This window comes from Scyliorhinus canicula, chromosome 7, assembly GCF_902713615.1.
Source record: "Scyliorhinus canicula chromosome 7, sScyCan1.1, whole genome shotgun sequence".
NCBI lineage: Eukaryota > Metazoa > Chordata > Chondrichthyes > Carcharhiniformes > Scyliorhinidae > Scyliorhinus > Scyliorhinus canicula.
In genome coordinates, this window is record NC_052152.1 from 74,298,171 (window position 1) to 74,325,237 (window position 27,067).

General features: G+C 46.2%; 1 protein-coding gene across 2 annotated transcripts in view; it reads left to right on the forward strand.

Moving 5' to 3' along the window:
- The window catches only part of pdk3a (pyruvate dehydrogenase kinase, isozyme 3a), a 67,004-nt gene that overhangs the window by 24,846 nt on the left and 15,091 nt on the right, over positions 1-27,067 (forward strand). For both annotated transcript variants that reach the window (XM_038802237.1, XM_038802238.1), the window contains exons 4-8: positions 6,682-6,866; positions 19,357-19,446; positions 21,567-21,644; positions 22,423-22,499; positions 26,272-26,373. In XM_038802237.1, coding sequence (XP_038658165.1) covers positions 6,682-6,866; positions 19,357-19,446; positions 21,567-21,644; positions 22,423-22,499; positions 26,272-26,373 — 532 coding nt within the window. The remainder of the gene's footprint in view (positions 1-6,681; positions 6,867-19,356; positions 19,447-21,566; positions 21,645-22,422; positions 22,500-26,271; positions 26,374-27,067) is intronic.

Here is a 27,067-nt window from a genome sequence, read left to right on the forward strand (position 1 = left end):
CCTTTCTCACAAGCTCAGCTCCCATTATTTCTTCCTTTCTACTCTGTAATACTGTATAATTACTGCTAGGGGGCCAATACACCACTCCCGCAAGCGACTTCATCATTTACAATCTCTTCCCAAACTGTTTCTACGTTTTGATTTGAATGATTCATCATTTGAACATTTTTTAACCTCTAGCCTTACCTCCAGTTTTTGTTGTCCCTGCATTCTCTGTCCCTTCCTGTCATGGTATGTTTATCACTTCCACATTATTACCTCTCTCGGTTGTCTTTTCTCTACTCTTTGATTTATTACATCTTCAAAAATGTGATCCCTTGCCCCCACTATTTAGTTTAAAAGCCTCTCTACTTCACCAGTTAGGCAGCTTATTGCAGAGAACAGAATCAGTCCTCCTTACTACACTGGCCCCTGCTACCACTATGTTCCTTTTTGCTCCCTCCACTTGAATGGTTTCCTGTAACATGGTGCCATAGTCAGTTTGCTTATCCATCCTGCGGTTCGCACATGTCCAAACAAGCTGAGAGAATCTGAAACCTATTGGACAATTGCAGAAGCTGACACTCGTGCACCTGTTACTTTTGGGTGTCCTAAACTGCCTCACTCGCAGTCGCATCCTGTGTCCGTGTCTGCAGCTCGGCCTCCAACTCAATGATTCTGAGCCGCAGCTCCTCGGGTAACAAACATTTTACACTGCAGACATGTTTGTTCTGGATCACACCGGCATCAAGTAGCTCCCAAATGCTGTACACTTGACAAAACACCTGTCCTGCCATCCTTAATGTGTTTTAATTAATTACATAATTATGTTATTCATTATTTAAGTTCCGTTTTTAGAATTTTAATTGTACCACCAGTTTGTATACTATTTGAAACTTTGACAGGAACAGTCCATTGCGCGCGCAGTTGCTGAAGTCCAACGATGATCCAAACGCATGTTAGCAGTCCTTGCTTCATCTTGTGTTGTCTGTTTTCCATGTAATCCTGGGGATGCAAGCATAGTATCTATTATTATTTTTGGTTAATATCTCTTTTTATTAGTCTCTCTCTTTACTCCAATTACCTGTTATGATTGTCACCATGTGCGACTCCCTCTTTTTTTTTTTGAAATACCATTTTGGATAGACAAGAAATGCAAATTTTTTAAAGTACAGAGACCCTCTCAGCTTGTGGTCGATGCGGGGAGTGGTCGGACAATTTCTTCGACCAGTCTTCTCTTAAGTCAAAACCATGGGAGGTTGAGGCTTATCTTAACCAGCCGAATTTCAGGGCGGCCAGTTTTATATATTTGTTAGCCGCAATCACATTTGGCCTGGGGTGTAACTAACTAGCATATGGAGTCGGTGAAGTGTGACTGAAGAAGAGAGGAAGGAGAAGAGAAACAAAAATGAAGTGGCATTGCTGAGATGTCCTGCCATGAGAAGTGGCGGGTAAGCACTCAGTTTGCATGGGGCAGCTGGGACCTTGTAGCTGCTGTGGGTGGTGTTCTCTTTCATATCTGGGGGCTAGTCTAACTGGTGGTGGGGGTCTCCTGCAATCTCGGGCGAAGTGTCCTGACTACCCACAGTTGTAACATGACCCACGGGGCACGTAAGGTGGAACAGGCTCTCTGGTGCATTGCTCCCTTGGGTATGGTTCCCTGGGATATTGGACTTCTACTCTACCCTCGTTGATCCATGCGGGTCCCTGGTTAGTCCTAAGTGGGTGCATGTTTGCTTCTATCTCGTCCTGATCTGTCTGTCAGTGTAGGGTTTGTTCCCATGCTCTAGAAAGTCGTTTCAATACTCAAACTTCATTGTGTGTGTGGTCTGCGGGGTCATAGTTTACACAAGCCTTTTGACCTGGGTCTGTGACATGCGAGACTAAGGTGCGGGACCATTTAGTGGTGTTCTCCTCATTTAGCTGTACGCGGTTCAATTGTCTGTAGACTGCCATAAAATGAATCCATAGATGACCAGCAAATGCGGTCGGATGTTCTCCCTTCTTTTCCCTGCAGTGATTTAAACCCTCGACTGGATCTCCTTTGTTATACCTGATGGCATCTAATATGGCTGTTTTCATTTCCTGTAGGGTTTCTCCTGCTACATTTTGGGGTTCTGGCAAAGCTGATCTTGCGGACTGGCCAAGACTCATAGCTATTAGCTTTACTTCCTCCCTCTCATCTGGGCCGTACATAACTTTTTGTTGGTGCACCTCATCAAAGAAGCTGTGCAGGTCTGCAGTGGGCTGGAATGGACTAATTTTCGTGCAAGCTTCTCTTGGGTTATGGATAGCGGGGTGGTGTAAACGCTATCAGGCGCATCCTGATCCGATGACTTGTGTTGTGTGGTGACCGGATTCATGGGGGTCGAATTGTGAGTGGGGGTGTGTGCTGCCTGTGCAGTCGGTGCTGTGGGTGCTTTTCTTTTCGGGGCGTGGGGGGCTCGATTTTGATTTCCCTTGTCCTCTATGTATCATTGGGCGCTTTTGTTGAACTCTTGCCAATTGGGAGCATCTTCCTCATCTAAATCCTGCCCGAAAGTGTACCTGAAGCCATTCTGTACTGAGAGTAGTGACTAACTTTTCTATCTTCTGTCGGCATTTAGCATGGTCAACGGTACTCTGCCTCTGTTCCTTAGTGGAGCTGTGGAGCGCTCTCAAAGCTGCTGTTAAATCTGCGCATTTGCTAGTTAGCTGGGCAACCTGTTCTGTTTCTTCTCTCACCAGGACTGCGTGCTGTGTATCTTGGTAGGCTTTATCGTACTGGGTCTGGAAGCTACTAAGGTGTACTAGAGAAGATTGATGTGCACGTTTTACATCGGCCATTTCCTTATCCTTAGCTGCTAACTGTTCCTGGAGTTGCTCAATTATCTTCTTGCTATTGTTACTGTTTCCTCGTTCTTTTCTTCCTTCTCAATTAACTGCCTACGGAGCGTCTTCACGACTTACTCTGTGCCTCGCAACTGTGCCAAACAGGACACTATTGCCATCAGCTTTCTGACTTTCCCTACATTTTTCTTGTGGACCTCGCTTAGGTTCTCCCACCAAATTTGTCCTATCTTTCCTGGTCCTGACTCCTCATTAACGCAAAAATTCAACCAAAGGGGCCATCCTTTCCCCTTTAAGTATTTCCTTAACTCTTCCTCCCATATGGGGCATTGCTCTGCTCTGTTGGTCGCTGCGACCTCGGGTTCCTGTGGATTCATCAACCTTCCATTGCTTTAGCGGCCATTACTTCTCTCATCTCTTTCTCTACTTTTAATTTGGCACAGGGGAATAAGGTGGCGATTTGAACAGTGGGTATGGCTTACGCTATTTTCCGGTTCACAATCCCTCGATAGTGGTACATAATTCTAACGTGTTTACCTTACTCTTCCTGTTAGGTACACATGCGGGTTAGTACACACTTCCGAAATTCGGTTATTTGGTCGATATGGGACTTGCACTTGTGGTTCTTTCTCTTTCTCACAATTGGATTCAAAGTTTGTGGGTTCTCTCGGAGTGACAGTCATTTCTAATCTAGTTCCGTCAGAGTTTGCCAATAATGTTGCCAATAAGGTTGATGAACCACAAGCCTTCACTTATAATCGATTAAATGACCATACAACCAGTTAGTTCGTTCAAAAGATGATTTATTTACATACACAAGAGTTATCTCGACATGCAGACACAATATCTACTACGAGTTAAACTACACCTATCAGCTACAATAACCTATACTTAACTTCAGGGCGATTGGCACTGTGCAGATGGATAAGGCATTTATCTGGATTTCACTTGGCTGGTTCGAAGAAGGTGGCTCTGTCTCTGCTAGGCTCATCCGTCAGGTAGCGTTTGTTGGTCTTGAACTCGGCTGGCTGTTCCTGCTACGATTGGGTTGGCACAGGCCGGATCCAAAAGAGACCGAACACATGGCTGTGCTCTCTTTTATCCATCTGCGATTTTGCGCTCTTTGGGGCGGTCCTTAACTTTGGACCCAATTGTTCGACAGTGCTCTGATCACTCTTTGATTTCGGCCAATAATGGGGCGGGTGCCTTGGTAGCTGGGCGGGTCCTTAGCAGTCATTGACCTTGGCAATTGTGCTTTCTGAGTAAGGGAGTGGCGCCGATCAGTCTGTCGCTGTACTGGTTGCTTGATTGGAGTCCTATTATCCTGGGAAAATGGGCCATTGAAATGTAAATGAGCGGGGGTTTTGGTCAGGCCTGGTTACCTGTGTTTTAGATACACATAGGCTGTGTATCTGTCTGAGTCCTGACAATCTAGAGTGAACTGGTAGGGAAATAATTCATCAATGGCATTCCGTCCATTATAAGGGCAGAAGTGGAGATATTTGCCAATGATGGTATGCTGTTCAGTTCCATTTGCAGCTACTCCGATGATGAAACAGGGCAGCATTTTCTGGTCCCACCTATCCAGTGTCAGGATCGTCCAGTTCTGTCGAAAGTCAGTGGACTTTTAGCTGGACAGACAAATCGCCCGTGGTGGGTCCCATCACGGTGGGGCTGGAGCATCCCTGTCACTGTCTCTGCTTGTACCAAGCAGGGCTGGAAAATCCCGGTCACTGTCTGTGCTTGTACGCAGCAAAGACTGGGTTGTCGAATCTCCTGTGTCGGGTCCCATCAAGGTGGGGCCGGAAAATCCCAGTCACTGTGCCTGTATGCAATAAAACCTGGCTAATCTTTTTCTCTGTAAATTTAGAGTACCCAATTCCTTTTTTTCCAATTAAGGGGCAATTTTAGCATGACCAATCCACCTACCCGACACATCTTTTTGGATAGTGGGGGTGAGACCCATGCAGGCACTGGGAGAATGTAACCTAGCTAATATTCAAGTGGCTAGTAATAGTTGTGTCAAGTTGCTAAGCGTCGACCATCTTCAACAAGAGAGAGTTATTACTGCCTTCAAATGCCCATTATCCAGGTTCCGAGGATGACCATTGACAAAGTTAACTGGGCCATTCATATACATATTTAGTTAGAAGAGCAGGTTGGAAGCTGGGTTTTCTGCAATTGAGTTCCTATCAATTCTTGACTCCGTAAAACTATCTACAAGGCACAAGTCATTGGAATACTCGCCACATGCCTGGGTGAATGCAGTTCCAAAAAGCTTGACACCATCCAGGAAACAGCAGTCTGCTTGATTGCCTAGCCACCACTTTAAGCCTCCACTCTTTCCCACCACTGGCTCACTAGCTGCATTGTGTATCATCTGGAAAATGCACTACAGAAATGTGCCAAAGCTGCTTCAGCAGTGCCTCTCAAAACAACAACCTCTACAATGGCGTCAGTTGCATGGAAGCACCACCTGCAACTTTCCCTCCAAGTGATTCCCCATCCTGACCTGGAGAAATGTTGCCAATCCTTCATCATTGCTTAGTCAAAATCCTGGAACTCCCAACCCAGCATCACTGTCAGGGTACCTTCCGTACAGGATTGCAATGGTTTCAGAAGACAGCTCCCCACCCTCTTCTTAGAGCAATTAGGGATCAGCAAAATGTTGGATTTGTCTGCAATGTTCGCATTTTGTAAATAAATTAAGAATAACATTCGATTCGGATGTGTGGAATTATTGAGTTTGAAGAATATATTGGTATGGATGAGAATATATTGACACGGTTGAAGATTCCAGCAGGGAAAAGGCTGAGACCAGGGTATATTCTTCTTTAGCAGTTCTCTGCTAAAGGCAGTCTGGTGTACTGTGTCACTACCTCCATCACAGGAATGGCAAGGAGGTGGGTCCCAAATCCAATCCAGCTGGAATGAGGATCAAACTCCGTGCTGTTGGCACCAATTTGGTCCACACTAGCTAACTGTTCCCTCAAGGAGAGCTAATTGCTGTGGCAGCATATACGTTTACCTGCATGTTGTAGCCTGGATAGTCATGGTAGAAGTTCCAATTTCTTTCCATTGTATGGCTAGCCAAGAATTTCTCTCGCTCTTACCGACAATCATTCGTATATGTTGGAAGGATTTACTTTTTTTGATAGAGTTAAAGTACCCAATTATTTTTTTCCAATTAAGGGGCAATTTAGTGTGGCCAATCCACCTAGCCTGCACATCTTTGGGTTGCTGGGGTGAGACCCACGCAAACACGAGGTGAATGTGCAAACTCCACACGGACATTGGGCCGGGGTCGAACCCGGAACTTCGGATTCATGAGACAACAGTGCTAACCACTGCACCATCGTGCCGCTGAGTTGGAAGGATTTACAAGTTGAACTCAACCATTTGACCATATTATGAATGCACCTTTCTTGGCCATTTCAGTACTGGGTGGGACTTGAATCAGGAGCTTCTAGCTCAGAGACAGGGACACTACCCACTGTGCCATAAGCACTCCACAAAGGCATATATGGTGGTATTATGGAAATTGAAGTAGGTGGCTTTTGTGATAGAGATGATATGGAGTCAGAGCTCCGCTCAAGTATATTGAAGTTGCAACCTAGTTCATCCACACATTGTGGCCAGTGAGGACTGGAACTAGTAAACTGATTTTTATTTGGGGAGGGGAGCGGGCGGGGGGGAGAAACTGGGTGAAGGAAAACATTAAAACAAATGTTCTGCAGATGCTTTTGCTATCCTTCTGAAATTTTTAATTTGAAGTTGTATTATTGTGTGTCCTTCCATTACATAGCTTTTGTTTACCTAATATTTAAACTTGGTTGCATATCTTTCTTGAAATGACTGATTTTTCTACCTCAGTTTTCTAGAATCTCTGATTAAAATCCGAAATCGACACAATGATGTAGTGCCAACCATGGCGCAAGGTGTTATTGAATACAAGGAAAAATACGGCTTCGATCCATTTATTAGTAGTAACATTCAATATTTTCTGGACCGTTTCTACACCAGCCGTATTTCATTTCGGATGCTTATCAATCAACACAGTAAGTTTGTTGTCTTGTAATAAAGTTAAAAGCTTATTAAAATATCGTCTATGAAAGAGAGATGCTTTTCCGGCTAGTTTGTTTAAAAAAAAAATTTTTATTAAGATTTTCAAAAACATATCAAAAACATAAAATAACAGCAAGAAAACCGTATTAACAACAACAAAAAGAAATAACACAATAACCCCCAAAACTAACCACCACCACCCCCCCCCCCCCCTCCCGAGTAACTTAAAAAAAGAAGAAATAGATAAGCACCCAGCATATTCAATAAACACATATACACATTTCTCCCTTCCCCTGCAATAAACCCCCTCCTCCCGGGTTGCTGCTGCTGCCGGCCTATTTTCCTACCGTTCTGCCAGGAAGTCAAGGAAAGGCTGCCACCGCCTAAAGAATCCCTGTGCTGATCCCCTCAGGGCAAATTTCACCTTCTCCAATTTGATGAACCCCGGAATATCATTGATCCAGGCCTCCACGCTTGGGGGCCTCGCATCCTTCCATTGAAGCAAAATCCTCCGCCGGGCTACTAGGGACGCAAAGGCCAGAACACCGGCCTCTTTCGCCTCCTGCACTCCCGGCTCCACTGCAACCCCAAAAATTGCGAGTCCCCAGCCTGCCTTGACCCTGGATCCTACCACTCTTGACACCGTCCTTGCTACCCCCTTCCAAAATTCCCCCCAGCGCTGGGCATGCCCAGAACATATGGGCATGGTTCGCTGGGCTCCCCGAGCACCTAGCACACCTGTCTTCGCCCCCGAAAAACCTACTCATCCTCGTCCCGGTCATGTGGGCCCTATGCAGCACCTTAAACTGTATGAGGCTAAGCCTCGCACAGGAAGAGGAGGAATTCACTCCCTCCAGGGCATCCGCCCACGTCCCCTCCTCAATCTCCTCACCCAGCTCCTCTTCCCATTTACCCTTCAGCTCCCCCACCTGAAGCCTCATCCACCTCCTGCATGACGTGGCACATGTCCAAAATCCTCCCCCCTCCAACCCACACCCCCGAGAGCACCCTGTCCCGTACCCCACATGGAGGCAGCAGAGGGAACCCCTCCACCTGCCGCCTGGCAAACGCCCTAACCTACATGTACCTAAACATGTTCCCCGGGGGAGCCCAAACTTCCCCTTTACCTCACCCAGGCTCTCAAACCTCCCATCCACAGACAGGTCCCTCAAACTCCTAATACCTACCCTATGCCAGCCAAGAAACCCACCATTGATGCTCCCTGGAACAAACCGGTGGTTCCCCCGTATCGGGGACTCCATTGAGCCCCCCACCTCCCCCCTATGCCGTCTCCATTGCCCCCAGATTTTGAGGGTAGCCGCCACCACCGGGCACGTGGTCTACCTCGTTGGAAGGAGTGGCAACGGCGCCGTTACCAGCGCCTCCAGGCTCGTGTCCACGCAGGACGCCATCTCCATCCTCTACCATGCTGCCCCTTCCCCGTCCATTACCCACTTACGCACCATCGCTGCGTTGGCAGCCCAATAGTAACCACAGAGGTTGGGCAACGCCAGCCTCCCCATCTCTGCCCCGCTCCAAAAACACCCTTCTCACCCTCGGAGTCCCATGCGCCCATACAAATCCCATAATACTCCTATTGACCCTCCTAAAAAAGGCCTTCGGGATAAGGATGGGGAGGCACTGGAACAGGAACAAAAACCTTGGGAGCACCGTCATCTTGACGGACTGCACCCTGCCCGCCAGTGACAGCGGCAACATGTCCCATCTTTTAAACTCCTCCTCCATTTGCTCCACCAGCCTAGTGAGGTTAAGTTTGTGAAGGGCCCCCCAGCTCCTAGCCACCTGGACTCCCAGGTACCGAAAGCTCCTCCCTGCCCTTTTCAGTGGGAGCCTACCAATCCCCCCCTCTTGATCCCCCGGGTGCACGACGAACAGCTCACTCTTACCCAGGTTGAGCTTGTACCCAGAAAAGCCCCTAAATTCCCTAAGGATCGTCATCACCTCCGGCATTCCCTCCACTGGGTCCGCCACATATAGCAACAAGTCATCTGCTTATGACACTCGGTGCTCCTCCCCACCCCGCACCAGACCCCTCCAATTCCTCGACTCCCTCAACGCCATGGCCAGGGGCTCAATTGCCAACGCAAGGGGGACAGGGGACACCCCTGTCTCATCCCCCGGTACAACCGAAAGTACTCCGATCTCCTCCTTTTTATGGCTACGCTCGCCATCGGGGCCTCATATAACAGCCTCACCCAACTAACAAACCCCTCCCCGAACCCAAACCTTTCCAGCACCTCCCACAAGTACCCCCACTCAACCCTATCAAAGGCCTTCTCCCCGTCTAACGCTACCCCTCCCCTCCCCTCCCCTTCTACCGCCGGCATCATAGATTCATAGAATTTACAGTGCAGAAGGTCGTCATTCGGCCCATCGAGTCTGCACCGGCTCTTGGAAAGAGCACCCTACCCAAGGTCCACACCTCCACCCTATCCCCATAACCTAGTAACCCATCTAACACTAAGGGCAATTTTGGAGACTAAGGGCAATTTATCATGGCCAATCCACCTAACCTGCACATCTTTGTGACTGTGGGAGGAAACCGGAGCACCCGGAGGAAACCCACGCACACTCGGGGAGGATGTGCAGACTCTGCACAGACAGTGACCCAAGCCGGAATTGAATCTGGGACCCTGGAGCTGTGAAGCGATTGTGCTATCCACAATGCTACCGTGCTTCATTATAACATTCAGAAGCCTACGTATATTGGTATTCAGCTGCCTTCCCTTCACAAACCCCGTCTGGTCCTCAAGAATGACCCCCGGCACACAGTCCTCTATCCTTGTGGCCAAGATCTTCGCCAACAGCTTGGCATCCACATTTAACAACGAGATCGGCCTATATGATCCACACTGCAGGGGGTACTTGTCCCATTTAAGGATCAAGGAAATCAGCACCCCTGACATAGTCGGGGGCAAAGCCCCCCCCCACCCCCCTCCCTTGCCTCGTTAAAGGTCCTAACCAACAGGGGGCCCAGTAGGTCTGCATACATTTTGTAAAATTCGACCGGAAACCCATCCGGCCCCGGCACCTTCCCTGACTGCATGCTACCTATCCCTTTGACCAGCTCCTCCAGCTCAATCGGCGCCCCCAGCCCCTCCACCTGTCCCTCCTCCACCTTCGGAAATCTCAGCCTGTCCAAAAAGCGCCCCATTCCCCCACCTCCACCGGGGGATCGGACCGGTACAATTCCCCATAAAAGTCCCTGAAGACTCCATTAATGTCCTCCCCCCTTCGCATCACATTGCCTCCCCTATCCGTCACTCCACCATTCTCCCTGGTCGCGTCACGCTTTCGAAACTGATGCGCCAGCGTCCTACTTGCCTTCTCCCCATATTCGTACACCGCTCCCTGTGCCTTCCTCCACTGAGCTTCTGCCTTTCCGGTGGTCAACAAGTCGAACCTGGCCTGAAGGTTACGTCGCTCCCTCAACAGTCCCTCCTCTGGAGCCTCCGCGTATCTCCTGTCCACCCTCACCAACCTCTCCCTCTCTCTTTGCTCTCCCCTCTCTCTATGGGCTCGGATGGAAATCAACTCCCCTCTAACCACCGCCTTCAATGCTTCCCAAACCGTCCCCACCCGGACCTCCCCATTATCGTTGGCCTCTAAGTACCTCTTGATACACCCCCGAACCCGCCTGCCCACCTTCTCATCCACCAGCAGTCCCACCTCCAGGCACCAGAGCTGGCGCTGTTCCCTCTCCTCCCCCAGCCCAAGGTCTAGCCAGTGCGGGGCGTGGTCCGAAATGACTATGGCCGAATACTCGGCATCCTCCACCCTCGAAATCAGCCCCCTTCTCAGGACAAAAAAATCGATCCGGGAATAGGCTTTATGCACGTGTGAAAAAAATGAATACTCCCTGGCCCTCGGCCTCACGAACCACCACGGATCCACCCCTCCCATCTGGTCCATAAACCCCCTCAACGCCTTAGCCGCCGCGGGCTTCCTGCCCGTCCTGGACATGGATCGATCCAATGGGGGATCCAGCACTGCGTTAAAGTTCCCCCCCAGTATCAAGCTCCCCATCTCTAGATCCGGAATGCGGCCCAACATGCGCCGCATAAAACCCGCATCGTCCCAATTTGGGGCATAGACATTCACCAGCACCAACCGCTCCCCTTGCAACTTGCCGCTCACCATCACATACCTCCCTCCACTGTCAGCCACCACCTTTGACGCCTCAAACGACACCCTTTTTCCCACCAGAATTGCCACCCCCCGATTTTTTGCATCCAGCCCCGAATGAAACACCTGGCCTACCCAGCCCTTCCTCAGTCTAACCTGGTCCGCCACCTTCAGGTGCGTCTCCTGGAGCATAGCCACGTCCGCCTTCAGCCCCTTCAGGTGCATAAACACCCGGGCCTGTTTGACCGGCCTATTCAGCCCCCTCACATTCCAAGTTATCAGCCGGATCAGAGGGCCCCCTGCCCCCCTCCCCTGCCGACTAGCAATAACCCATCCCCTGCCCGCCCCAGGCCAGCGCTCCTCGCTTGGCCCGTTCCCCATGGCGGCATACCCCGGCCCCCCCTGCAGACTGCAGCTCCTTCCTGGCCGTTTCAGCAGCAACCTGGTACCCCCCCCCCCCCCCCAGGGCTAGGACCCCTCCCAGCTGCGTTACTCCCACCATAGCACTTCCATGAGCCAGCTAACTTCTGCTGACCCCGGCAGCTCCCGCCACACCTCCGACCCCTCCCAACGTGGGGCTACTCCTCCTCCACCAGACCCATCAGCAGACCCTCCTCCTCCCCCTCCCGCTCTTGCACGGGAAAAAAGCCCGCGCTTCTCAGCTCCGACCCCACTCCCATCCACCCTCAGCGCGGGAAACAGAAGAAAGGCCCGTGCTTTCCCTCGGCCCGACCCCGCCCCTGGGAAAAAAAGACAGCACCCCACCCACCCTAGAAACAACACACAACCAGCATAAAACAGAGACCTTACCCACCCAAAGTTAACACAGTTCTTTACAAACCCCCGACCCTCAGTCAGAGTCCAACTTCTCGGCCTGCACAAAGGCCCACGCCTCCTCCGGGGACTCAAAATAAAAGTGCCGGTCCTTGTAGGTGACCCACAGACGTGCCGGCTGTAACATGCCAAACTTCACACTCTTTCTGTGGAGCACCGCCTTCGTCCGGTTGTACCCGGCCCTCCGCTTGGCCACCTCTGCACTCCAGTCCTGGTAGATCTGCACTACCGTGTTCTCCCACTTGCTGCTCCGCTCCTTCTTGGCCCACCTGAGCACTCACTCTCGGTCAACGAACCGGTGGAACCGCACCAGCACCGCCCGTGGCGGCTCATTCGGTTTGGGCCTCCTGGCCAGTATTCTGTGGGCCCCCTCCAGCTCCAGGGGCCACTGGAAGGACCCAGCTCCCATCAGCGAGTTCAACAAAACGACCACATAGGCCCCCAGGTCTGACCCTTCCATCCCCTCCGTGAGGCCCAGGATCTGCAACGTTTTCCGCCTCGACCGGTTCTCCATCTCCTCGAACCGCTCCTGCCACTTCTTTTGGAGCGCCTCGTGCATCTCCACCTTTACCACGAGGGCCGCGGCCTCATCCTCTCTTTCAGAGGCTTGTTGTCGGAGCTCCCGGATCTCCACCCCCTGGGCTGTCTGCGTCGCCAGCAGCTTGTCCGTATTCGCCTTCAGCGAGTCCAGCAGCTCCACTTTGAGCTCCTGAAAACATCGCTGGAGAGTCGCCTGCTGCACCTGCGCCCACTGCCTCCATTCCTCGAGGCCTCTGCCGGCTGCCATCTTGATTCTCTTCCCCCGCTTTTTCTTAGGCGCTGCCACCGCTATTCTGCTGGCCCCGCTCCTGGTCAAGACCACAGACCACTGGGGATCCGCTGCAGACACCTTTCCACGTTGGGAAATGTTGAGCAAGTACCGCTGGGGGCCCTTAAAAGAGCCCAAAAGTCCGTTCCTGGCGGGAGCTGCCGAACGTGCGGCTTAGCTCTGCATAGCCGCAACCGGCTCCGGCTAGTTTGGTTGAGCAAATGACCTTTAACAATGCCACTGCTGCCCCATTTTTAAAGTGTCCTTTTTATTTTTGCATTGAGCTAGTTTGAATCCACATTCTAGACTGAAATTTTTCTGTTTGGCGTAGAAAGGAGTGAGGATCCTGGGTAGCTAGATTTCGATTGATTTAGCCTGCTGGCTGTATATGGAAGGTACTGAATGGAACTTGTTTGAAACTGAAAGCCGGAGAATAATTTCCCTGGTAAAACCAGTGATCTGGTAATAAATTCATGGTTTTAAGCCTGCAATGAATTTCTTTATGGAGGTTTCTGTAAGCAAGTAAAAAAAAATCTTTCCAGAGCATCCTGGTTCAGAATCAAAACCAGGAGCAATGGAGCCTTCATTAATTTCTTGATTTGGTACGTACATATGCAGATGCTTGCCTAAGTATTTGTCATCATTTCATTTGATAACCATCGACTTTGGAAATTTTGTTTCAAGTAACAAGTATTGGCATGTATATGTACTTATTTAATTTACTTGAATATTCTTTGAACTTATGCAATGATAGGAATAATTGGGAACAGCTGCAAAGTGGTTATGTTACTGCACTGATAATCCAGAGACCTGGAATAGTGATATGAAAATTTCAGTTGAAATCCACCTCAGCAGCTCGGGAATTTCAACTCGGTTAATTAAATAAATAGAAGTTAGTACATGTAATGGTGTTTTTTTTCACATTTTTATTCTCCTTTATCACATTTTCTCCCGAATTTACACCCACCAACAATAAACAATAATCAGCAACAGGTATGTCAATCCCCATAACAATAACAACGATCCCATCCTCTCACCAACCCCCAAACATCAGCCCGCATGTTTACATAAATGACAAAAAGGAATCAGGGATTACCCATAGTCATCCTTAATATACATAGCCCCCACCTACCCCCCCCCTCCCCCCGCCAACTAATGTTCGATGTTATCCAGTTCTTGAAAGTGCATAATAAATAATGCCCATGACTTGTAGAACCCCTCCGAGCTTCCCCGCAGTTCAAATCTTAACCTTCTCAAGGGTCAAATATTCCAACAAGTCCCCTTGCCATGCCAGGGCACAGGGTGGAGAGGCTGCTCTCCATCCGAGCAGGATCCGCCTTTGGGCGATCAACGAGGTGAAAGCTACAATATCTGCCTCCGCACCCGTTACCAACCCTGGCTGGTCCGACACCCCGAATATGGCCTCCCGGGGTCCCGGGTCCAGTTCCACGTGCACCACCTTGGAAATTACCCTAAAAACCACCCTCCAGTAATCCTCTAGCTTTGGACAGGACCAAAATATATGAACGTGATTAGCAAACCCCCCCCCCCCCCCCCCCCCCCCCCCCCACTCGCTCTCGTGAGGTGTGCTCTGTACACCACTCTGTGTAAGCCCCAACCTCGCACATGAGTTGGAGGCATTTACTCTCCGAGCACCTCTCACCAGACCGCCTCCTCTATAACCTCTCCCAACTCTTCCTCCCACTTTGCTTTGAACATGGTAATTATATAATTACCATTTTTATTTTAGTTTTAAAAATAAATTTAGAGTGCCCAATTCATTATTTTTCCAATTAAGGGGCAATTTAGCGTGGCCAATCCACCTAACCTGCACATCTTTGGGTTCTGGGGGCGAAACCGATGCAAACACGAGGAGAATGTGCAAACTCCACACGGACAGTGACCCCGAGCCAGGATCGAACCTGAGACCTCGGCGATGTGAGACAGCAGTGATAACCACTGCGCCACTGTGCTGCCCTTATAATTACCATTATGTTGTAAAAACTGATCTGACCAGCTTATGCCCTTTTAGGGAATGAAATTTTCTGTCCTGACCTTGCCGGACCAACGGACTCCAAACTGTAACTGTAATCCAAACCTCCCTCAGAAATAGCCTGGCAAGTCACTTGTTTGTCTAGAAGGCGAATCAGCACCACCTTCTTGTTGGCAATTACAGATGACAGTAAATGCTGACCAGTGATGCCCACATCCTGTGAACGAATAAAAGAAAATGCTGCCCCTGTCAGCAGCATGTACATCACAAGTCAGGAATGTGATGAAATGCTGTCTCCTTGCCTGGATGAGTACAGCTCCAATAATACTGAAGAAGCTTGTCACCATCCAGACAGCCCACTTTGAATAAAATAAAATTAGCTTTCTTGAATTCAGCTGCGAACATAAAGTCACAGACATTTCAGAACTGAAGAAGGCCTTTTAGTGAAATGTGCCTGTGTTTTGTCAGCTCCCATTTTCCCCTGTACAGTTTTATTATTTTTCTTGGTGTTTATCTTGGCATCGGCTCTGTTTTAATAACCTTCAATGCATTCCATATTCTAATTATGTTTTATGAAAAAATATTTTAGCCTCTTTTCCCATTACTAGTATTGTGAACTCCTTCTTCTGATTCACTAACCAGTAGAAATAATCTTTTATTTGTTTTCTTGAACCCGTTAATATTTCTATTCAAACGGGTCTTGACTGCGAATAATCTCAAGCATTTTTAACTCCTAACAAAACCCTTTAATCTGCTGAATCTGTTATATCTTGTATTGCTCCAAAATGATGCTTTTAAAAAATGAATTTAGAGTATCCAATTTATTTCCCAATTATTTTTCCAATTACGGTACAATTTTGTGTGGCCAATCCACCTAACCTGCACATCTTTTGGGTTGTGGGGGTGAAACCTATGCAGACATGGGAGAATGTTCAAACGCCACAGATAGTGACCCAGGGCCAGGATCAAACCCGGGTCTTTAGCGCCATGTGCAGCAATGCTAACCACTCCACCACCGTGCTACCCCAAAATGCTTTTTAAATGAGGAGCACAAAACTGGATATTGCAATCCAGCAGTGTTTCAACTAATGCTTGTGCAAATTCATCAATGCTCCTTGCTTTCATTTAACTATTTTATGCATTTTGTTGACTTGAATACCTGTTTTTAATGACATGTTTCTACAACTCCCACCCCCTGATCTCCGCTTTGTTGCATCACATTAAGTATTTAAACTTTTTCTTATCCCTACATATCCTTACCATTCCCACCTACCCCAAACACATACAAAGTTGTATCAGTTATATATATTTATCAACACTCAGCAAGGCACACGTGGATTTTGAATGTTAAACGCTTCAAGGGCCTAATTTTCTCTGTCCTAGCAAAAAAAAAACACCTCTCCACCACTGATGCACTGGTTGATTTTATACTTTATAGTTTAAGTTTACGTCATACCAGGGAATCTGTAAGAAATGGCTTTATTTAACAAACCAAATATTTCCAGTTAAATAGTTTGTCATAGATCTTGCAAGTACATGGCACCTTTTCCAACCTTAGGATCTACCAAGGCACTTCACAGTCAATTGAGTACTTTTGAAATGTAGCCATTTTGTTGTAAATCTGGAAAAAGAAGCGATCATTTAATAATACATGGTCTCATTATCAACATTGGCAGAAATGACCAAATAATCTATTATTGATATTGGTTGAGGAATAACATAAGCAAGCACACTGGGAGAATTCCAATGTTCTTCTCTAAATAATGACATGGAATATTTTTCACCTGAAGAGGCAGACTGGACCTTCCTTCAACATCCTATCCTAAGAATAGCATCTCGGCCATTGCAGACCTTGGAGTAGATTATATGTCTCTTGTAGCCACCTGGGGTGGCCAAGTGCCGATTCCAAAATGGACACTCGCAAAGAGTTCAGGGAAAAATGGACAGCACTAGAAAAACAAGCAGGTACAAGGTTTCCTGTGGATTGGAACTTGCAGAGCTCAGACAACTGAAACCACAAGCTATTAGCATAGTAATGAGCTATCTCCGGGGATAAAAAACAATCGGTACCAAGGCAGACTCCCCGGCGCCAGTGGAGACTAAAACAAAGGCAGGCCAACGGTTACCTAGGGCCCGCCCAGCGATCGGGGAACGACCCTGTTATTGGAGAGAATTGATGCAAACGATTGGGGCATGGTCCAATTAATTAGGACCAAGCCCAGGGTCCGCTCAGAAGGGCGCGAAACCCTTTGGACTATAAAACAGAGTCCCCAAGGTCAGAACGGTCTCTCGGAAGAACTCTTCTTCTTCACCTTTGTAGCCACCGAAGTTGGCCATTCCCCCAATACAAAATGGAGGAACGTAAAGCTTGCAGGTTAAAATGGACAAAGTTTGCAGCACAAGCCGGCTGCACCAAGCCAATGTGTATTCTGTCTGCTAAGAGAGCAGACAGCACCGAAACAAACATTCCGCATACTAATAAGGCAATCTCCGGGATAGTTAACATAGTAATGGAACAATCCCAGGGACAATGGACACAAATAGGGAAGTGATTGCAACAGTGTATGGGAAACCAGACACCCCGGCACCAGCGGGGTTCAAAAACAAAGCACCTGAAGGCCCGCCCAGTAACCGAGGGACAGCCTCAGTATTGGGGGGATTCAAACAAATCGATTGGGAAGAGACCCAATCGATTCCCAGCAGGTAGAGGGTCCGCCCAAAAGGGCGCGAAGCCCTAGGACCTATAAAAGACAGGTCCCAAACCTAGTTTCTTCTTCTTGACCAACCCTCCTCTCTTGACCAGCCCTCTCGACCAGCCTTTTACCGAAGAAGACCTTGACCGAGAGAGAGGAGAGGTTTGGACAGCAGCCGCCAGCAAGTAAGTGTCTCTCAATGATCGCTACCAGAGATAGACACTCCTGACCCCTTTTTAACCCGTACCAACCTGAAGTCTGTGGACCAGTGCAGAGCAAGAGGCCTTGTCCCCTGGTCCGGCAGTTCCCTTTAAGATAAGTATTGGTTTATTTAGTGGTAGGAATAGTTTAATCATCTTAGCGTGTGCATGGGTAGTATTATAATTGTATTATAATAAACTCATTTGTTTGAACTTACTGATTGGTGTATGGTTTATTGCTTTGAACTTGACCTTGAAACTTGTGGCGGTATCTTAACGATACCTGGCGACTCCAGAGCTAAGTAACGAAACAGAGCCAAATCGAGTGTTAAGCACACTCACCCAGAACGAGCAACTCCTTCACCTTGGCCTTTGACTCTCAGCGACGAGAGGCCCGCCAAGCACCAGCCAAGTAAGTCTAAGGTCAATGCACGATGGGCGCTCCTTGCTACTATTCTATACCAGTTCGAAGCCAGCAGTATTAGAACCGGACAACAGCCATTGTTCCTCCGACTGAGTGGGCACCCGAAGCTAAGTATAGGCTTTTAGTAGTAGTTGTAGTTTAGTGAGTAGTTTTGTGCATGAGTAATAATTGACTTTGTGTGTAAATAAATGTGCATTGATTTCAAACTTACTAACTGGTGTATCGAGTCATTGATCAGTATTCGGTTTTGAACCTTGTGGTGGTATCAGAAAGATACCTGGTCACTCTTGAGCAAAGGTAATTAAAACAGAGCAAATTAAGGGAAAGTATAACGAGCAACACTCTGGAATAGGACGCAAATCCACAATCTTCTACCTAAATGTTGAGGGTGCCATCACTAAACAAAGACGGACCATTCGTGATTATGACGTGCAGATGGTTTTGCTGTGACCGTATTTCTACTAGATTACACATTATACCTTGGAAAACTACTTTTAGATGTTAATTTCTTCAAAAATTAATTTCTGGAGTTCATCACGTGCTGATCTAACTCTTAACTCATTTATTGTGTTCCTTGTTATTATAAATCATATAGTATTGTCAAATTGCTTTATTAAATCTGCACTGATATTTGATCTCTGATGTTGGAGTACTACTTTGTAATCCACTCATTCTATACTCTTCGTGTAAATGCATAATATCTATTCTACAAGTTAGTATATTTTACTAATTTTTCTTACTGAAATTTAGCTACGCTCTTGGAAATAAACAATTTGCTTTGTTTTCTTACCATCCTTTGTCAGATTTTTACTCTCCATTGACTCCTTACTGGTAGTCAGTTCAATGGCCATTGATTGCCCTTTAGCAATCATATAATACTTTATGTGGCTCTTGAATATTGGAACAAAATACTTGTGGCATTGTGACAGTACATTCATCATGTACACATTATGACTTGGGATGAAGACCTGTAGTGCATCACAACGAAACCATTTATTAAGGTTATTTATCACAATGAATGCCTTGGTTCACAGAAAGTGAATGTTGAAGCAGAATTGAACGAGGTAATATCATTGAACCCCAGTCAGTGTCTGAGTAAGCCATAAACCAGCAACTTTGAATGTTTGAACGAAGTTAAGCATCAGAATGAGCAATTTTGTTTCTAAATATCTGTCTGTGTGTGCAATTTTGTAACACTGGATTATTCTAGTCTCCCTCAAACGTTTTGCAGACCAGGGTTATTCTTACTTTCCAAATTCATGATCTGTCACCAAAGAAAATATTATCTCAGAATATTAATAACCTTTACACTTGGTGTGATTATCTTTATTAAATAAAGAGCTCCTAATCTATCTTATTGTTCCTTTTGTATTTATTAACTGCAGCTCTCCTCTTTGGAGGTGACACAAATCCAGCACATCCTAAGCATATCGGAAGCATTGATCCAAACTGCAATGTTGCTGATGTTGTTAAAGGTGAGTGATGTTATAAAGAGCAAAATGTTTGTAAGACACTTAATAACGAATTCAAAATAAGTGCTAGTCATGAACTTGGTTCATATTGCTTCATCAAAAGTGTAAGTGTAAGTCCGCCTCTGCTGCAAAGCCGTCAGTGAGATGAGGCGGAGGTGCTGGCCAAATGCTGTCGCGGGAGCAGCGGGGTGACTCCAGGCCAGGGCTGAGGAGGGTGAATGGGCAACTAACCAAAAAGAATAAGGCCACCAGGCCAGATAGCCAGCAGCAGCCAGGCAGCCAACCAAGAGCACACTTGGTCTTTGGGGACAAGGTCCAGCCACCCGAGCAAGAGCAGACCAAGTGGGGAGGTGCAAAAAAGGCCAGGCAAGCACAGGCATCATGTCTCAGTGAATTGGGCCAGCGGGAGTGCGGCTACTCAACCATAGCCAGAGGCCAGTGGGTACATGCCATCAGCTTAAGAGCCCTCTCCTTGTAGGGCGTTGGCTTCTCGGCTCAGGCATGACTCTGGCAGGCTGTGTATAATCAAGCCAGTTGCACTCTGGTTTCTCCTGCAATGAAACGTGTGGGGAGAGTGTAGTTGGGAGTCTTGCCGGCTCAGATGATGATGAAGGCTGGCATGCATGGGACGGGAGTGAGAGCGGGGATGTGAGGAGCAAATTAACTACTGGTGGGAATTTTGGGGGGTGGGGGAGACCATGACAAGTTTTCAAGATGGGACATGTGCTTAGATTAGCAACAGAGTAACAAGAAATGTGTCATGTGTTCTTACCAGGCCTTTAAGATTACTAGTGTTGCAGGCCTGAAGGATTCTCTCCTGGTTCTTTGAAAATAATAGCAGTTGGAATTTTCTTAGATTTTCACCCAAAATTGTGGCTTCTCTTGAGAAAAAATGCATTTGAAAGTAAATTAGCTCCTCTTATCACTGAATGAGGTGACTGTCTGTTTGAGACAGGGTTCCTTTCTTTTTGCTGGGAAATGATCTCTCTGCTGCTGATCCTAGGTGACCTTGCTGGGTTCTCATGTGGAGTAATAAAGGGGCAGAATTCTCCCATCCCACTGTAGTGGTGGGCGGGAGTGGCGAATTTAGCGGGAGCCAAAAGTCGGAAACCTACCAGTGTAAAATCACATTGCAGTTCTCCATATGGTGGGTCTGTCTTCCTTTTGACTGGTGGCATGAATGCAATTTACATCTCGTGAATGCTCATTATAACAGCTATCCTGTCAGGTGTTCCAATCTTGCATTGCACCGGCGTCAAATAATGTTGGTTTCAACCCCGATTTTTAAAATGGCATGCACCACCCATCCTCCGTTTGCAAGAGGCTTCGATGCTAGTGCAACAAAGCCTTTGTACCTTAGGGCTGCGCATTCCTGATGTGATTTTTATCACCCAGGGAAGACCAGTCTCTGCCCTCCGTCTCCACTCTGAGCTGGTCTTCATGGACAGCACTGTGCTTGCTGCTGGACCCATGGACCTTCTTTCTAGCTGCCCTGGATTAGTACTGCGCCTGGGGTTGGGGAGTACAATGAAGACACTGGGCTTGAGAGAGTGACAGGTATGTACTGGACTGGTATTTAAATATAGCACCGGGACCTTTGGACATGACAGCGACAGCGGGCAGACAAATCAGCCCGTCGGATGACTCGGAGGGAAGCTCGCCTGTGCATAATTAATGAGATACAATGTGCAGGTTCTTGTGTGGAATCCCGCATTTCTGATATGCCCCAGTGTCCACCCATTGGGTTTCACCTGACTTTCTGGAAATAACTGGGAGTAAGTGCCCATTATTCCATGTTACGTTTTTAAGAGGAGACCATGGTCAAATTTTCTTTAAGGGCATAACGGGACTATCGCAATGTTGTCCAGCCTGCTGAATATTTCCAGCATTTTCTCTTATTTCAGATTTCCATCACCTTAAGCATTTTGCTTTTGTTGCGGTAACATGATCAAGCTAAATACTAATAGACTAATGGCTAAATACTGATAGACGTGTTGTCATTATCATAAGACACTCTGGCTGCACTCTGCACAGCTGAAACTCTACTTCTAGATATCCTTGCTTTGCATTTTATCCATGTTTTGTACTGTATGCATTTTTGTGATTTCATTTTCTTTACACAGATGCATATGAGACTGCAAAGATGCTATGTGAACAGTATTACATGGGATCCCCAGAACTGGAGATTGATGAATTTAATGGTGAATAAAACTTCCAAGTTTTTTAGCCTAAAATTAATTTGTAAACAATCAAGTGTGATAATAAAGTTTCAGTGTATTGCTTATTTAATGCCTGACACAATGGCAAAAACAAAAATTGTCAGTCAGGATCAACATTATTTACTTATGTGAACTTGCATCAATATTATTTACTTAATATGAAGTTGCACCAACACATCACAAATGTCGTCATCTTCCGGTGGACTAATGCTGACCTCTTATCTACAATGCCAGTCAACTGATTGTTGGGCTACTTAAATATGTTGATTGATCCTTGAAAGTGCTAGCTGGCCAATTCTTTTGTTTGCCAACCAACAGTGGCCATAGTGATAACAACTGTCAGCCATATATGTTTACCTAAGCTGATATTCTATAAGATTCCTGATTAATAGGCACTAAGCAGATACGCCTGGAATATCATTTTTCCTCAGCTCAGCACAACCCCATTGACCCTGTGAAATTGGATGCTTTGGATTAATCTCCAGGTCAAGCTTTAATTTATTTTCCCCAAATATGGGTAGCTTGTTAGCCCTTCTCTACTTTTTGAAATTACTTAATTTCTGAGCTCTTTCACAAGATTTGCTTTTAATGTCTTAATTCCCAGAAAATCCTAACATATTACGCTTTGCTCATTGGCTCAACTGAGTTTGAACAAATGGTTGTCTCCAGAATTGGAGAAATGTGTTTTGGAGCATTATATCACTGACGAGCATGCAAAAGAAAAGTATAACCAATGAATGAACTTGTGTCTTTATTTTAGCTAAAACACCCGTGAAACCTATCCAAGTGGTATATGTACCCTCGCATCTCTTTCACATGTTATTCGAACTTTTTAAAGTAAGTTAGCAATTTTTGTTGCACGTGCATGATAACTTAGGAAGATAGAGACATATTTTTTGTGCTTGAATTTGTGGCAGCTTAAGGGGCTTCCATTATGGTGATTTACCTGTCTTCGTGGGCACTTGCCTGCAAATTTTATTCTATGTCATTAGTGTTTAAAGTTAATAAGATGTAGGTACTGAAAGCTCAAGAGTGTAACAAACGAGTGCTGAGTTTCCTTAACCTTTCTCACCACCTGTAAGAAGGAGGGGAGACCATTCAGCCCTCAAACCTGTTCTATCATTCAACAAAATCATAGCTCATCTCTGCTAACTCCATTTAGCCATCTTGATTTGATATTCCTTGGTAAGCAAAATTCCATCTCCAATTAAAATTATTAATTGAGCTAGCATTACTGCTTCTTGTGAGGGGGAGCTCCATATTTCTACATGCATTTAAAAAAAAATTCTTTCATGGAATGTGGACATTGTCACAAGTTTGTTACAAATCTATTCTCCAGTTGCCTGTGAAAAGGTGGCAGTGAAGTGCCTGAATAAATCTATTATCTATTTCCATTGTTTTTCCTAACTTCTCTCCTGAATGGCCTGTGCTTGTTTGTAAATTTTTATGTTTCCTTATTCTATACTCCCACACCAGCACCAGAAGTTTCTCTAGCCACTCTATCAATTCTTTTCAAAATCCTAAAAGCTTCAATCAAATCATCCCTTAATCCTCTTTATTCCAGGAAATACAAGTACACTCCTTGGAGCCTTGGAACATTCTGGTTAAACTGAGCTGCACTCCTTCCAAAACCAGTATATTCTTTCCCAGCAAAATGTCCTTTCTTTTATATTCTGGCCCTCTAGTTATGAAGGTTTCTTGATTTTCTTTTGCACCAGACTATATTCTAGTGATATCTGTATGCGGACCCCTAAATCTCTTTGGCCCTTTACTGTTCCCAGCTAGTTCCAGGCGACATAGATCAGTAAGCACAATTTAAATTTGGTTGTTGTGCATTAATCATCATTGAAAATGATCTGACGGTATCTTCCAGGCTGCTGCACAGGTGCGTGCACACATTTCAAATAATACTCTGGTCTCAGCTTTTTGGATCCAAAATGAATTATGTCTTATTTATATGCATTGGAATCAGTGTTCCGACTAAGACCACACAACTCTGTAAAAGAATCTAAAGAGACCGCATGCATAAATAAAGTAGCTGCACACTCCAAATTAGCAATCAGTGTTTCTTGGTTGAAATCTAAGTTCTGCCCACTCACTTAATTGATCAATGCCTCTTTGTGGGGGCGATTCTCCAAGCCCCGCGCCACGACGTCCCGACGCTGCCGCGCAATTCTCTGAGGTGTGGAGAATCGGTGCATTTGCGCCGGCACGTTTGCCGCGGGCTGCTGGAATCTCTGGCCCGGATGGGCTGAGCGGCTGCTCCAACGCGGCAGAGTCCCGCCGGCACTGTTCACCCGTGGTCGCTGCCGGTGGGAACTCTGCAGGAACGCTCGGGGGGTGGGGGGGGTAGTGGGGCTCCCCCCCGGGCAAACTTGTATATATGGCTCTCTGTGTTTACTATTGTTTTAGTTAATAGTGAATTGTTCAGGCCCCACCAGAGATGGTTACAGAACATTACTAGTGGCGTCTTTCAATTTGAGTGCATACCCATTGCCCCTACCCCACAATTACAAGCATGTCAAGGTGCAGATGGACAACACACACCATCAGATTGAAAATGTTCCTCTTCAATGCAGAATGGAATTTCACTCACTTCATACATCTGAAATTAATAGATCTGACTGTGACCTATTCAACCAATTGACTGATTTCTTTTTATTAACTAATTTAAGGGGCAATTTGTGACCTATTCAACCAATTGACTGATTTCTTTTTATTGACTAATTAAGGGGCAATTTAGTGTGTGGTCAATCCACCTATTTACTGTTTTATTAAAAAGATATGGTCAATCAACCTACCCTGCACATCTTTGGGTTGTGGGGGTGAAGAGTCAGACCCATGCAAACATGGGGAGAATGTGCAAACTCCACGCAGACAGTGACCTGAGGCCGCAATCGAAACTGGCTCCTTGGTGCCGTGGGGCAGCAGTGCTAACCACTGCACCACCGTGCTGCCCCTCCAACTGACTGATTTCAAGCATCCTCAACCACACATCCATGCCATCATTTTAGTGGCCTATTTCTGCCTCCATAGCGTCACCCAACTCCATCCCTTCATACTGGTCTCCCATGTTCAAATCTTTATAAATTTGACATTATCCAAAACTCTGCTACCCTTGTCCGAGCTTGTATCAAGTCCTGTACACCAATGTTTCCACTAAGTTATGAGTTTTCGCACCTGGGCAGCAGCCTAGAAGATACCATTTAGGCCTTGCTCAATGATTGATGCACATAGGTGGCAGCATTAAAAAAAAGAAACTGAATACTGATAAAATCGACCATCCACTGTAACTAAGTTTTAATTATTCTTGCTAATCTACGTTGTCTGCTTCAATGTCTCAATTTTAAAATTCTCAAACTTGCTTTCAAATTAAGAGCAGCACGGTGGTACAGTGGTTAGCACTGCTGCCTCACAGCAACAGGAACCCGGGTTCAATTTCAACCTTGGCTGACTGCCTTTGTGCAGTTTGTATGTTCTCCACGTGTCTGCGTGGGTTTCCTCCAGGTGCCCCGGTTTCCTCCCACCATCCAAAGATGTGCAGGGTAGGTGGGTTGGCCATGCTAAATTGCTCCTTGGTGTCCAAAATGTTGGGTGGGGTTACTGGGTTAGGAGAATAGGGTGGGGGCTTGGCCTCGATAGGGTGCTCTTTCAGAAGGCCGGTGCAGACTTGATGGGCCAAATGGCCTCCTGCACTGTAGGAATTCTATGAAATTCTTTTTTTAAATAAATTTAGTGTACCAATTCATTCTTTCCAATTAGGGGGCAATTTAGCATGGCCAATCCACCTACCCTGCATATCTTTGGGTTGTGGGGGCGAAACCCACGCAAACATGGGGAGAACGTGCAAACTCCACACGGACAGTAACCCAGAGCCAGGATCGAACCTGGGACCTCAGTGCCATTAGGCAGCAATGCTAACCACTGTGCCACCGTGCTCCCCTAAGCTAGAATTCTACAAAATTCTTCCTTGGCCTCGCTCCCCACCATCTCTGTAATCTCCTCTGTGATATCTGCGCCTGTCTAATTCTTGTCTCTTGAGCTTCCTCAATTTTAATTGCTCCACCATTGGTGGCTGTGCCTTAAGCTGCCTAGTCCCGAGAATCTGGAATTTCCACTCTTAAACATCTCCAATTCTGTCGGGGTCACCTGCACGGCCAACATTTAATACATATTCTTAGTCACCCTTTAACAAAAGTATCTCCTAACTACTGAAAGTATACTTCATTTAAGACCAACAAATATTTTCCCTTTCAGTTAGCCATGGTTGTTTCGCCTACCCATATTCATGTCTTGAATAGAAGGTCTGTACCATGCAACCCTGTCAAACATTAATGACCATGGACTTCTCACCATGGACGGTCAATAAGTTTTTAAGTCAATAATAAATTATTTAACAGTTTTTTGGGGAAAATAGCATCACTATTTTGCATATTTGTATTTTAATCACCTTCCGCTTATTTTTAAACTTGTCTGAATCCAGCCCTCAAAAGTATTTCTTTGGTAAAACGATCACAGAATCTGCAGAATTATGTCGTCCTCTGTGACTTGCACACCATTTAGATGTGTTGGGAATCATCTTGATGTATGGGATTTCTATTTAACACAGAACTCGATGAGAGCTACTGTGGAACTTCATGAAGGGAGAAAAGAAGGTTATCCTCCCATCAAAACTTTGGTAACATTGGGGAAAGAAGATTTGTCTGTTAAGGTCAGTAGAACAATTTTATTATTTTAGATTTTATCCAACACATTGAATATACATAGCTGTACTTTGTTCTACCCATGAATTATGCTGAAATAAGTGATAGCATGTTGATGGAAGCTAGGTACTAAATAACTATGTTGCTTTATTCAGCACTGTTTTCAAGATTTGTACAAAAATAACTTGACAAAGTGAGTAAAGTCTTGTTTATTTTATCAAGATATGCATATCAAGGCATTGCTATGGTCACACTGATGAACTTGTTTCAACAGTATTCTGGAACTTGACAGTCAGCTCAATTCAGACTTGCTGTTAATGAGCAGTAAAAATTTTAAGTTATCAATTTTGGGGAGGGTTTGTGATTGCAGCAGGGAGATTAGGATTGCCTGGAAAGTGGTAATTGAAGTGTGTCACCTGAATCCATGAAGACCTGCACATTTATCTTTAATGCTACAAGTGCCTTGCAGGAATCCAAAGGGAGCAAGTCCATGGTCGGTCATTTGTCTTTTGGCTGTTGATGGTTTGCTTAATGATGAAATACGACATACTACAGGGTATAGTAAAAGTGAATTAATTCTACTTAATTTTACACTGGTAGTCGTGTACATAGTTGTTACATTTTGCTTGTTCATTTACCTTTGTGCTGTGAATTTTTCAGTGCTGTTTTTGAATGAATGTTGCTATTTGAATCAGGGTTTTT